This window comes from Neofelis nebulosa, chromosome 6 (genome assembly GCF_028018385.1).
Source record: "Neofelis nebulosa isolate mNeoNeb1 chromosome 6, mNeoNeb1.pri, whole genome shotgun sequence".
In the NCBI taxonomy this organism is placed as follows: Eukaryota; Metazoa; Chordata; class Mammalia; order Carnivora; family Felidae; genus Neofelis; species Neofelis nebulosa.
The window spans coordinates 90,772,191-90,786,750 of record NC_080787.1 but is presented as its reverse complement, the minus strand read 5'-3'; the positions used below and the strand labels follow the sequence as shown (position 1 = coordinate 90,786,750).

Sequence of the window (14,560 nt, the reverse complement as noted above, 5' to 3'; positions counted from 1 at the left end):
CTGACTCTTCCCACCTCTCTCACATACACACACACTCTAGATCACAAGACCCTAATTTTCTCCTGCTACCTCTGGTTCAATACTTCCTCATTCGACTTTGTTCAACAGCACTTTGATGGACTTGATTAGCCCTCAGCTAATCACAGTCCTTCTGAGGAAAGCTCCTAGTGAAAGAGGCTGCAACACATGATATATAATCTTAAATTCCTTTTAAAGGAATTTTCCAGCTTTGAGATATAATTAACATTAACACTGTGTAAGTTTAAGGCATACAACGTGATGATTTAATACACACATATATCACAAAATGATTACCACAATAAGGTTAGTTAATACATGCATCACTTCACAGTTACCTTTTCCTGTGTGTGTGTGTGTGTGTGTGTGTGTAGTAAGGACTTGTAAGATCTAGTCTTTCAGCAACTTTCAAGTCTATGATACAATATTGTTAACTGTAGTCACCATGCGGTAACTAGATCCCCAGAGCTTATTCATCTCATAACTGGAAATGTACACCCTTTGCCAACGTATCCCCATTTCACCCCCACTGCTCAGTCCCTGGAAACCACCATTCTACCTTCTGTTTCTGTAAGTGAGATCATACAATATTTGTTTTTCTCTACATGATTTATTTCACTTAGCTTAATGCTCTCATGGTTCATCCATGTTGTTACAAATAACAGGATTTCCCTCTTTCTCATGGGTACACACACACACACCCCACATTTTCTTTATCCATTAATCTGCGGACAGACACTTAGGTTGTTTCCATATCTTGGCTATTATGAATAATGCTGCAATGAACATGGGAAATACATCTTCAAGATCCTGATTTCATTTACGTTCACTATATAACCAGATGTGGGATTATTGGACAATATGGTAGTTCAATTTTTTTAATTTTTTGAGGAACCTCCAGAGGTGCCTGGGTGGCTCAATTGGTTAAGTGTCCACCTTCGGCTCAGGTCATGACCTCACAGTTCATGAGTTTGGGCCCCAAACTTTGGATCCTCTGTCCCCCTTTCTTTCTGCCCCTTCCCCGCTCTCTCTGTCTCTCTGTCTCTCTCTCTCACACACACAAAAATAAATAAACTCATTTTAATTTTTTGAGGAACCTCCATATTGTTTTCTGTAGTTGCTACACCAATTTACATTCCTACCAGCAGTGCAGAAGTGTTCCCTTTTCTCCACATCCTTGCCAACACTTGTTATTTCATGCCTTGTTAACAGCCATCCTAACAGGTGTGAGGTGATATCTCATTGTGGTTTTGATTTGCATTTTCCTGATGATGAGTGATGCTGAGCTTACACCTGCTCATGCTCATGTACCTGTTGGCCATTTGTTTATCTTCTTTGGAAAAATATCTATTCAGATCCTTTGCCCATTTCTTAGTCATAGTATTTATTTATTTATTTTTATTTTTACTTATTTTTTTTACTACTGAGTCGCATGAGTTCCTTATATATATTGGCTATTAATGCCTTAACAGTTAGATGTGTATATTTTCTCCCCATTCCATAGGCTGTCCTTTCATTCTCTTGATCTTTAATTCCTTGAGAGAGAAAACCTACAGTTCTAAGGTTTCAGAAAAATGGGGCCTTGAATATGAATTTAGGGAGGTGGAAGAGGGTAGACAGGATAAGACTTCATGAAAGACTTCACACTTGTTGGTTGTGATAAACTTTGGAAGACAGGGTAAAGTAAGAGGTGAGTAGAAGGCTGGGGTGGAAAGATTGGTCATTGGCAAGGCTGGAAAGTGGAAAGGTGTAATGGAGTATGTTTGCAACGTCAGATGGACAGATGGGAGGACAAAGACGAAGATGGAAGATAACAGCACAGCATGAAGGCACACTCCAGGAGTCTGGCAAATGTGCAAGTGAGGAGCTCTGGAGGACCCGAGCAGGGGAGCGAGAGCTAACCACGCAGTCATCTGCACAATGGCTTATGAAGGGACAGCTGGTAGAGGAGAAAAGTTGGATAGAACTAGAATGTTCTAAGCAAGCAGCAAGGAGGGGTCAGATTCAGAAAATTAAAAGATGTGAAAGGATAGAACCAAAAAGTCATTCTGACCCCTTAAAAGGTGAGTGAGCCTGCAACTAGGTGAGCCCAATGATGAACTCTTATCTCTTCCCGCAAGTAGCTAGGCAGAACATGACCGGGTTGAACAGCTAATGCTCACAGAACATCTACTGTGTTTCAGATACAGTGCTTAGTACATTCTTTACCTTATCTTATTTAAATCTCTATATTAAGCCATTCTGAGAGTTGTGCTTTATGATTGCCAATTTACAGATGAAAAAACACAGGTTCACAGGAGTAAGATGACTCACCTATGCTCAGAGAATAGACAGCAAAGAGGACGAACATCCCAACAAATATTAATTAGAATAGCACCTATTTTCTGAGCACTCTGGGAAACAACGGTGGACAGAGAGACACAGTCCCTGCCGCAGTATTCAAACTCAGCCCTGACTCCTAAGCTCTTCCCTTTCTTCCTTCCACCACCGATTTACACTCAGAAAAGACGTCCCTAGTCTGACTCAGTTATAGCATTTGACTACTGCCATGTTGTACCTACACTGCTGTTATTAAACCTAATTTTTATTTTTTGAAATAATTTTACTACTTGACTGAAGAATGTTTTCACTTTTTTTTTAATGTTGATAATCACAGGAAGCTATAGTACTTTGTGCTCAACTGCTCATTATTTACATTTTAAGTGACAAGAGCTGATACCAACTCTCAGATCAATGTAAAGGAGCAGTTTACATCAAAACTTGGGCCTTCGCACTCTTACGGTACTGCCATTCCTGAATCAAAACAATTACTTTAGAGTCAAATAATCTTCCAGATGTCGAAGTGCAAAGTACCACAGTCTAATTTATATCAAAGTACTTAATTAACTTGAACAGATGACACTAGAAAGAAAAATCCACCGATAATTTGCATATCTTTTGTCTTCAGGATATTAAGAATTGAAATATACATGGAATTCTGTGATAATTAGAAGACATTTCCTCATTCACTTAATAAATATTTATTGTGTACTAGGCCTGAGGCAACATTATAAAAGTGAGAGACACAGAAATTTTTATAGCAGGAAGACTGTTTCCAGGTGTTTCACTGTGGTACAGCATAAGACACAGGGAACAGAAACATAATTCTAGTTTAGGGCATGTGGTTGTTGGAAGACAATTCTGCATGATTCTCTTGTATTTATGCATGTATTGTGAGTGAGGCACAGACTGTCCTTTGTTCTGAACTTTCTTTCCAAGGATGTTTCTATAGCAAACAGCTTTGGGATGACACACTGGTGTGTCTCTTTGGAATAAAGGGCAGTTTTGCTTGCAATCCTGGAAGACACAGTGTCTCTTCACAGAGCAAAGGATAGGCATGCTTCCTGTCTAGAATAATAATTTGTCCCTCCAGAACAAAAACCAGACATGTTTCCTACCCATTATAAAAGATTTGGGTTGCCTGAACTCAACAATCCTCTCTGATAAATGTAGCTCATTTTGTGCGTGGTAACGGAAGCTGGCCCTCTTCATGTCACCTGCGAGAACTGAGGCTCAGGGAATATGTGCAAATACGCTAAGACTCACAGACTGTGGTTGCTAGGAGTGTTAAAGTGTCCTTCGTCTCTAACTTTGGAGTCTTGTGCCTTCTACCAGCATCTAGTCATAGGCTGTCTTACTGGCTTACAAGTATGGTAAAATCTCGGTCTTGACAGTTCTTGATAGCAGACAGTTGCAAAAATGGCAATAAATTCATTCCCTTCCTGCATCTATGCCCTTTGGTATATACTCTCTTACATTGATTCTGGGCTTGGCCATGGGACTTCCTTGGCCAATGGGACATCAGAAAACATGACACAAAGAGAAAGACTGAAAAGTACCTATACATTGAGACTTACCCTCGTGCCATTTTTAGAACTTAGTTGTCATGTGAAAAAGCCCAGGCTAGCCTATTTGTGTGAAATACATGCCCATTGTCCCCTAAAACCCCAGCCAAGAGCCTCATAATCACCAGACCTACCAACAAGGCCAATTTAGGTCATCCAGCCTCTAGTCAACAGTCCAGTTAACTGCTGATGTGAGAATGAATCCACCATTGATTATTAGAGCTGACAGACCAGAGGAACTATTCAGCTTCTAGGTTTGGGGGGTCACAAAAGCTAACAAAAGAGGCAGAGTACAACGCAAAAACTACCTCTAGCATTTTATCTATATTACAAATTCCATGGAGCTCGGTCTACCTCTGGTTAAACATTGTAACTCCAGCACTCAACACTGTGCCTAGAAAAGAGTTTAAAGTGCCAACTGTTCCAGCTTTGTTTTGGTTTTTCCATCTGAACGCTGACTACAAAAGTCACTTAACTTTCATCTCACAAGCAGGTTGTGAGCTTGAAGGAACAGTGTATGATTCTAGCAGGTCACATGAATGAAGGAAAAAAGCACAACTTCTTGTACTCAAGGAAACATGCTCCAGTGCGTGAAAATCAGCTCTTCTACCTAATATCTGGCAATCCTCGGGTGGGTTATTTAAACATACCGCACTTTGGTTTTCTTATCTGCACCACGGGAATAATGAAACTTTCTTCACGAGCTTTGTAACACAGGTATTATAAAGGAGGCACTCTCCGTGTAACCTACCAGAGTATCAGGGGCGTTGTGGTAAGAGATGAAAGACTGGGAGTAGCAGCAAACACTGTTCAAAGCCAATAAGTAGCATGCACTTGCTCACACGCTTTCTCTCTTACACACACACACACACACACACACACACAATCAAACCGTCTCCCAAAATTAAATTAAAAAGCCAACCAGCAGAGACCTAAGAGAAGAGAAGCTAAGTAATAGGAGGGGCTAAATTATGGTCTAAAGGAAGACAAAACTTACTACATTATATTATTATATAATGTGCACATGCTATATATATATTTTTTAAGTTTATTTATTTATTTTGAGAAAGACAGAGAAAGTGTGAGCAGGGGAGGGGCAGAACGAGAGAGACAAAGAATCCCAAGCAGTCTCCACACTATCAGCATGGAGCCCTATGTGGACTCAAGAACCACAAGATTACGACCTGAGCTGAAACCAGGAGTTGGACGCTTAACTGACTGAGCCATCCAGGAGCCCCACCCCCGCTTTTTTTTATTTTTTATTTTTTGAGAGAGAGCGTGAGTGAGCAAGGGGCAGAGAGAAAAAGAGAGAGAGTCCCATGAGGGGCAGAGAGAGTGGGAGAGAGAGAGGAATCAAGAGAGAATCTTGAAGTGGGGATTGAGCCCACCCAATGTGGTGATCAAGCTCACAAATCCTGAGACTGTGACCTGAGCCGAAGTCAGATGCTTAACTGACTGAGCCACCCAGGGGCCCCACGTCTATGTATTATATAGAACAACCCAAAATATGTTGTTTGAAAAGCTCCCTGAATAATATAGCCTTTCTGGAAGATTAATGCCTGATGCGTCAGTGTATAAAATGTGACACTATTTTAATGGAACTAAAAGGTCACTTTTCAGATATTCTGCTTCATTTCTACAGTTGAGAATTATTCCTTCTTTTAATTTATAGACATTTCAAGTATTTCCCTCTAGATCCTCTATATTACTGGGTTTCATCATATTTAAAACACTTTTTAAAAAAGACTTTCTTTTATGATTTGGCATTTTTGGAAATTTTTTTACTTGCTAGTTGGCAACTGAGTGCAGTTGATATTCTCTTAAACATTAAACCAAGATTATGAAAATAAAATAAAATAAAAACAAAAAAAAATAAAACCAAGATTATGACTGGAATTATACAAATAAAACCAACAACAACAACAACAAAAAAAAAAAAACCAAATAAAACCAACAAATTGCCCATGGGCCTAAGTTGGTTTCTATAACACTTTGAGACCTTGGCAAGAGAAACCAAAAAAATTCACAATTAATTTCTATTCTCATTTATATGAGATATGCATACAAAGTCCTTTTTCTACCATTTAAATAAGTACTAAATAAATGGCATTTAGTTAGCTATAACCATACTGCATATTTTAATCTTCAAAAAAGCAATAAACATAAATTGACATGGATACAGCAAGAAAGTACAATGCTAAGTAAAATAAGTCAGTCAGGGAAAGACAATACTATATGATTTAACTCATATGGGGAATATAAGAAACAAAACAATCAATCATGGTTGGGGGGTTGCAGAGAGAGAGACACACACACAAACTAAGAAACAGACTCTTAACTACAGAGTGCAAACTGATGGTTACCAGAGGGGAGGTGGGTGGCGGGCAGGGGAGGAGTTAAACGTGTGATAGGGATTAAGGAGCATACTTGTGATGAGCACTGGGTAATGTATGGAAGTGCAGAATCACTATATTATACACCTGAAACTAGTATTACACTGTATGTTAATTATACTGGAAATAAATAAAATAAAATAAAATAAAATAAAGCAACAAACATACCACTGTATCTCATAAGCAACTGAAAATTGCACCCTAAAGTTCTACTAAACAAGACCACATGCCTTCAGCAACACACACTTAACAACCATAAACGTCCATTAGGCCAATTGTATCTCTGTCTCTGGAGCAAACAGTTGGAAAGCATGAAGACAAGAACATGCATAGAAAAAAAAAAAAAAACAGAAACGCTACATAGATTTACGAGCACTTTAAATTTTAACAAACTGTTTTACAGACTGTCCTTCTGATCCTGGATCTAGATACATCCTATCCCCCAGTTCACACTGCATTATGGCGCACTGTAATGCCACACTGCCTTATGGTGGTAAAGTATCAAATACCCCTCAGTTCAGAAGCAAAAGAGAGATCTGCTCTCCGCTAGAGGAACATCCAGATGACCAAGCCAGGGAGGATCCCACTGCAACCCCAATCTTATTCTGCTCAGGAAAGGTCCCCAACATTCACAACTCTGGTGACCGTCATCTGACTGATGGATGCAGGACACTTCAGGAAACTTTGTCATCCTCCGTTTAACAAACTACCCCAACTTACCCGGAAATAGTCACTGCATGCTGCTAGGACTGCCTTGTGAGCATGGAATTTCTGTTCCTCAGCAATCAGGGTGACGTCACAGAGGATGCCGTCACTTCTCTGTTGATTCAGCGCTGCCAAGACGCTATCATTGTGAGATTCCGAGTGGCAGAGCCTCTGGCCTGTCAGCATTTCTTGAATACTACAAAAGAGAGCAATCGTGTCAACATGCTTCCTCCCACCAGCCCCTGCTGTCCCTGGTGCCCCCTCACTCCTTCAGCACCTGTGTAGGGAGCGCAGATCGCAGCACACTACAAGAATGTGATCTTTGTGATTCTGTTTCCCTCCTCTCTACTATTCCCCTGCTCTCCTTTTCTCTAATTTTCTCTTTTCCTCACCCCCTCAAGGTATCTTTCTCTTTCCTACCAGTGCTTCTCTTTCTGGATTTGTGTTTTTGTGTGTGTCCATCTGTCTGTGTATGGTCCATGTCTGTGGACCAGTGAGCCTCTGATTCTGGCCTCTGTCCCCTCAATACATGTACATCTCTGAGTGCAAAGCTTTCTCTGGATGTGTATCTGTATGTGTGTATATATGTGACTCTCTACCCTCTATGACCCCCTTCCTGAGTCTCTGATTCCTTCTCTAGTTCTGTACCACTATGTGGGGGTGGTGCAAGCTCAGAACATGATCACCACCATGCACTGATCTAGCACAGAATCCACGGGACCTAAAAGACTCACCAGAGATACGGGAAGTTACTAAGTCTCCCCAGAGGTCACAATACTACAATAATAAATAAAACAAAACTGACTAAATGTTGATTAGAGAAAAAGGGGCTGCCACTGACTATCTCACGTAAAAAGCAATGAATAAACAATAGCAGATGATTATTAAACTTGGGAAATCATGTATCATGGGGGAACATCAAAAAAAATGTCATTGTAAATGAAAAACATCTAGGGGCGCCTGGGTGGCGCAGTCGGTTAAGCGTCCGACTTCAGCCAGGTCACGATCTCGTGGTCCGTGAGTTCGAGCCCCGCGTCAGGCTCTGGGCTGATGGCTCGGAGCCTGGAGCCTGTTTCCGATTCTGTGTCTCCCTCTCTCTCTGCCCCTCCCCCGTTCATGCTCTGTCTCTCTCTGTCCCAAAAATAAATAAAAAACGTTGAAAAAATTAAAAAAAAAAAAAAAAAAAAAAAAAAAAAGAAAAACATCTAAGGCTGAAAGTAAAATATATCTGTATTATCAGCCTTCAAACTCTGTATGTGGTCACTGTACTAGACTTAGAAATGACCATACAGTTTTACTTGCTGTTCTATTTTTTGAAACTGTTATATTTACTCATTGTGAAACTTAGCCCTTCACTCCTTACCCCATTTTAAAATATTCATCCTATGTCCTTTAGGACTCCTAGGTGTGGGGTGCCTGGGTGGCTCAGTTGGTTGAGCCTCTGACTTCGGCTCAAGTCATGATCTCATGGTTTGTGAGTTTGAGCCCCACGTCGGGCCCTGTGCTGACACCTCAGAGCCTGAAGCCTGCTTCAGATTCTTTGTCTCCCTCTTTCTCTGCTCTTCTCATGCTTGTGCCCTCTCTCTTTCTGTCTCTCTCTCAAAAATAAACAACAACAACAAAAAAAAAACTCCTAAGTGAAACCCCAGACCTTCCCAAAATAATGTAGAAGTAAGGCCATACATTGACTGTGTAGATAGCACTGAACAATTCCAGCCTACATCTATGAATACAGTCTCCACAGTGCTCTAAAATCTCAGAACTAACATCAGACCAGGATTGGTGAGCGGCACCAGTCACAAGTTACTCCCAGAATGAGAACAAGGGCCATCGAGCCCTGTTTCTGGCCTTCGGACTCCTCTTGAAGCTGAGTGAAGATACCATGGGGATGACTGAGGATCGTCTCTCCTATCCTGACAACTGCTGCATCCAATTCTCCCCTCTGAATGTGAAAGAACCGCTCAGGGAAGCTGGGGAGTCGCCACTGGCCTGGTCTGCATGCTTAGTTTATTTAACAAAGCTCTGTCCAGACTGTGGTGCCAGTTGGCTTGTAAACCGCAGTTCGACACAGACTGTTCCACTTTAAGGTGAAACAAATGCTTCCTATGAAATGCAGAGAACAGCCTATAGGTTTTATTGGACATTTCTGACTGGGGAGCCTCAGAAATGTCAGAACTACTGAAAGAAAAAAAAAACTTGACAGGAGGTGATGATATAGGAAGTTCTTGTGGGAAGGTGGGAAGATTATTTTCAGTTGGAATACAGCAGTGAGTTTTGAAATGGTTACTGTCATCGAATATTCATCTAGCAGCTCTAGCTATCCACAGACATTTAAAATCAGTAACTGAAAACCACATTCAGAAGCATAAGTAACTTTTAACACAAATTTCTATGCAAAGCCTAGAATGGAGATGAATTAGCATTACTCAATTAAAGAAATGAGGAAATAGTAAAAGAAATATTACATCAGCTAAAGTAAAGCTTTAGGATAATTTTTGAAAAATCTTTCCTAAAAGGATGACATTTTTATATATTTTACAGTCTTCCTATGTTCCATGAATTATTCTTAGTGATTTATCATTATCAATTCACTTAATCATCATCACAACCCTATGAGGCAGGCATTATTATCTCTATTCTACAGATGACAAAACCAAAGGTCCAAGATCATGCATTTTGAGCACCTATCGCCAAGAACACAATACTATAATTCAGCCTCCTGCTTAAAAAACAAGATAAAGACAAAACAAAACAAAATGGCAAGCTGTGAAAAAGATCTAAAAAATCTCTGTCGCAGGGGTAAAAGGTCACAAAGTCTATACTAACTTTGTATTTATATTATGCATAGTTATCTCAAAATCAAAGCTGCCTTTTAAAAAGAATACACATGAAGATAATAACAGGAAATAGTTGTAAGAAATATCTAAAATCAGGCTTCAAAAAATATTTATCTTTGCACTGCAACTAAGATAAGTTTGGAGATAGAAAAACAGATTCCAATTATTACTTATTTGAAATACTCATAGACAACTTATTAGATACACTCATTTCTCCCTTTTAATATCACTTTAAATGCTAAATAAATATATTTTAAAATTTCATTTGTAGAACAGTAGAATATGTTAAAATAATTGCCTTCAAGTGTTTCCTTATTCATTTCCCAAATATAGTGCCACAATTTATGTCCTTATTATCAAGACTGAATCAGTATTTGCATTTCAGATATCTATTGACAGTGAATACATCTTGCCAGGGAAAGAGCAGCTGTAAACTGAAATTTGGCAAAAGATAAAGGGCTCAGCTCTGAAACAATGGTGATGCTGCATAATTTCACAGGATCATTCAGCTGGGCTTGAAATATTCAAGCTTAAAGAAAACAACATGCTAAATATTTAAGGCAACACTTGGCACAAGATTCCAAATATTTTGGAACCAATATGTTAGGAATCTTTAAAAGCAGAAACAAATACTCCAACATTTGGCAAGAAATAAAGGCCTATTAATCAACAAGTCTTTATTGTATTCTGAAAGTAACTTCCCACTCAACTCTCAGATATAAACCTGCAAGAGACTTCAACCCTCTAAATGTTAAGGCCTGTGTGGCCACAGAACACAGCTGGGAAGAGGCAAGCCCATCTGATGAAGTCAATATATCATAAACAAGGAAGGGGGTGAACCAGAGACCATTAAGTACCATGTCTGAATTAAGATGGGGAGCAGATACATGCTTGCAAATGGCTGCACTGACATCTATAATTTATATCAAATTGGCACACTAAGCTTCCCAACAATGTCCCTCTGTTATGTGGGAAACAATGAAGAAGGAAGGAATAGAATATTCCCAAAACTTCCTAAATTACTGGAAAAAAAAAAACCCACATAAAACATGAGGCACATTTGCCAAGGGTATACAGATTTGAGTGTCATCCTAAAATTGGGAAAGGTCGACTGTGGAAGCAATGTTGCCACCTTAAAACTTACAGGTAAGAGCAGAAGGTGACCTGGCTTCCCCAGGGCAACCCCAAAAGTCTTTCCTCTGAGGGATCCCCTAAAACTACCCTGTCCAATACAATAGCCATGAGCTACAGGTGGTTACTAACCACTGGAAATGTGGGTAGTCCAAACTGAGATGTGTTGTGAGTGTAAAATGCTCTCAATGTCAGACGTAGTATGAAAAAAGAATGCAAAATATCTCATTAGTATTTTTATATTAATTACATATCGAAATAATAATATTTGGGGTATACTGATTAAAAATAAACTAGTTAAATTTATTTTACCTGTTTCTTTTTATTTCTGTTAAAAGTAACTACTTGAAAATTTTAATTATACATATGGTTCGCAACATGGTTCTATTGGACGGTGTACAAGTTCCTAGGGGACATGTCCCTCCTTCCTTTCCACCTGAACTCCATAAGCTCTACAGGGCACAGCCTCTGTGGGTACAACATGGGAAGCCCCCACTCTCGAAGCAGCAGACTGCGTTTTAGTGATGACAGGATGCAACCATTTGACCATATGTCAGCATTCAGTAACGGAGATAAATAAATGAGGTCTCACGGCACAGGACTATTCATGACTTCAAGTCTGTAACTTTCATTCTGGATTTGATAGCAAAAACTAAAAAATCAAATGCAGAACATGATGTTGATAACATGGTACACCCTACTCAGATGAAGCTCTACCATAGTGCAAATCACTATTTGCAGTTGACAGAGTTAACATTTTTGATCACAGAACTCTCACAGAACTCTCTCACAGGGTCTCATTTTCATAAAGTAAATTTTGACTGAGTTTACTAAGTTTTTAACATGTAAATTCCAAAACAGCTATCTGGTTTTTAAACATTTGCATTTCAAATTTTAAAATTCAAGTCAATTTCTCTATCAATGCTTACCTAGTATTTAGACACACAAAATATATGCAAGTAGATTTCTAGTGAGGCTACCAATAAGATATCAAATACTTACAAATCAAAAGCAGTCAAGTAGCATGAAGAGTTTCATTTCTTAAACAGACCACACAAAAAACAGAAGACTGGATCAAAAAAAAAATGATAGTGCTAGAATTATTCATGATTATCTCAAATCAGTCTATTGATGAATTATCAGGTGAGTACCCTAATCACTTCAATTCTACGATCAAAATATTTCTATACAAATTAAATACATCAATATTAAAACAGCCCTATTTATTTTAGTAAGCAGACTATTAACTCCATAATGGAACTTAATTTTTCTTTTTTATAGAACACTTTATAATTTTTACATACTTTAAAATGAATGCTAACAATTAATAGCAATGGCCAAAATAATAAGCAAAGAAGACACAATATGTTAGAGGATGATTAAGAAGTAATAAAGATTATACAGAGAGGGACTTAATTATAAATGAATAGTTTTGTTTCATTCCTCCCTTCATTCATTCACTCAATAAACATTTATCCTATCCAGGTGCCATGCTAGATACTAGAGATAAAATGCTGAACAAATCAAACTTGGTAGCAGCCCTTGTCGAACATTGAGTTTAGCAAGGCAGTTACACACTAAGCAAATAATCTGGCCTCCCAGAAGCAATAATGCTGGAGCTGGGTGATGAAGGATAAGAAGGAGCTACTGTGGCAAAAAGAGTTTTCCAGGTAGGGGAGAGCAAGTCCTGGGATCCCGTGGTAGGAGGAAGCATGGTGCTCACAACAGTATGTCAAGGGTCAAAACCTTGAGAACAAGGAAGGACAAGGTCTGCAGCTCAGAGAGAGGCTTGGCTAGAAGTGTAAATCTGGGACTCATCTACATAGAGAGGGTAACAGAAACACAGCTCTGTCTCCAGAACACAGTGCAGACACAATTAACAGCGAAAGGTTGGTAGGAAGTTAATAAAGACAGTATTCAAAATACAGAAGGAGGGATGGGCTCCGTGGTGGAAAAGGACTGCCCTTTGAGTAGCAGGAGGGAGGAAACAGGCATACCAGGAACACATATTCAAACTCTTAGCATTTTTTTGGTTTGTTAAATATAAAGATTTAGTGGAACCATCTCCACTAGGCAATGTAGGCAAGGAAACATGGATATCTGGGTTCATCTGGGTTGGAATTTTGTCAGGAAAATGCATCAAAAACACAGGAAGCAAGAGAAATCAAGGATTTAAAGAGTTGTAGAAAATGGGTGACTCAGTCGGTTAAGCATCCAACTTTGTCTCAGATCATGATCTCATAGTTCATGGGTTCAAGCCTCACGTTGGGCTCAGAGGCTGGAGCCTGTTTCAGATTCTGTGTCTCCCTCTCTCTCTGCCCCTTCCCTGCTTGTGTGCTGTCTCTCTCTCTCTCAAAAATAAATAAACATTAAAAAAATAAAATAAAATTTAAAAAATAAAAATAAAAGATAAAAGTTATAGAATCTAAACTGGATCAGAAGGGAAATGAGGGAAAGAAGTGGATGATGTGTTGGTAGAAAGTAGCAAGGCCAGTAGATGAGACACTGCAAGGAGGTCGAAGTACAACCACAGTGAGGGAAGGCTAGACGGAGAGGAGATCCTGCTAAGAGTAAAGTGGCTGATGTAGTGGTATCACAAACAGAGCAACTACTGGGATGCAAGGTCCAAGGTGTGACCATGGGAGTTGATGTCTCAGTAGAACAAGGTTTTTGGAGACAAGCAGATTGAAGATCCGAGGCCACCAAGTTGGACGGATCCTCCTTGCAGACACTGAGGACACTGGGAAATTGCAACAGGTTTGTGATGAGGAAGAACACTGTAATCTGGGTGCCAAATGCTCAGTAAATGAGGGGAAATGACCCTAACTATAGTGGAGAGGAGAGAGGAGAGAGGAGGGAGAGAGAGAGAGAGAGTTGAAGAGCATCAGAATGAGCATGTCTCTGTTGTATTTTGTTATTGCTGCCTTCTCAGACAACCAACTTGAAGAGTAATGATGGAGAAGCAAAACCATGTCCCAGGTGACAACAATCTCTCTACCTATCCCCCCAAATACATGAGATGTGAGGAGGGCTCTTAGCAGGGCTCCAAGTGGGCCTCAGGAGAGGACAGGTCTCAGTGAAGTCAGGAGGGGAAGGGAGCTTTTCAGGGTAAGGAGATTATACAGCAGAGCAGACAATCACAGTGCAACAGTTCCTCAGGGAACAAGGGAAGTCTGGAAGGTGGGGAAGGGAGAGCTGTGAATCATAGCTGAGAAGGAAAGACCATTACGGAGATGAAGGTGCAGGGGAGGACAGGTGGCAGAGAGGTCAGAGTGGATCAATAAAAGCAGAGATGGTAGATTTAAAGTAAAAAACAATTTTGAGAAAAAAGCACATAGATCCTGGTAGTTAGAAATAAATCACTTGGCTGAGGTGGTGGCAGACAGATACCATGGTCTCTATGTGCCTGTATAGGCTGGATGCCACATCTGGAGCAGGATTTCTCAACCTCAGTGAAACGAACATTTGGGGCCAGATCGTTATCTACTATGGGGAGCCATCCTGCGTATTGTGAGATGTTCAGCAGGATCCCTACCATCGACTGACCAGATGCCAATAGCATCCCCAACTCCGGTGACTACCAAAAATGTTG

At 39.8% G+C, this 14,560-nt stretch overlaps 1 protein-coding gene across 14 annotated transcripts in view; it reads right to left on the bottom strand.

Annotated features, from left to right (window-relative positions):
- Positions 1-14,560, bottom strand: part of KLHL32 (kelch like family member 32) — a 241,027-nt gene that overhangs the window by 178,334 nt on the left and 48,133 nt on the right. For 12 of the 14 annotated variants that reach the window (XM_058734760.1, XM_058734766.1, XM_058734767.1 and 9 more), the window contains one exon: positions 7,016-7,196. The exons of 1 other annotated variant lie outside the window; for it this stretch is intronic. In XM_058734760.1, coding sequence (XP_058590743.1) covers positions 7,016-7,186 — 171 coding nt within the window. In that variant the 5' untranslated portion in view covers positions 7,187-7,196. Of the gene's footprint in view, positions 1-7,015; positions 7,197-11,970; positions 12,038-14,560 lie in introns of all 14 variants that reach the window. One more of the 14 variants, XM_058734759.1, reaches the window with a different exon arrangement.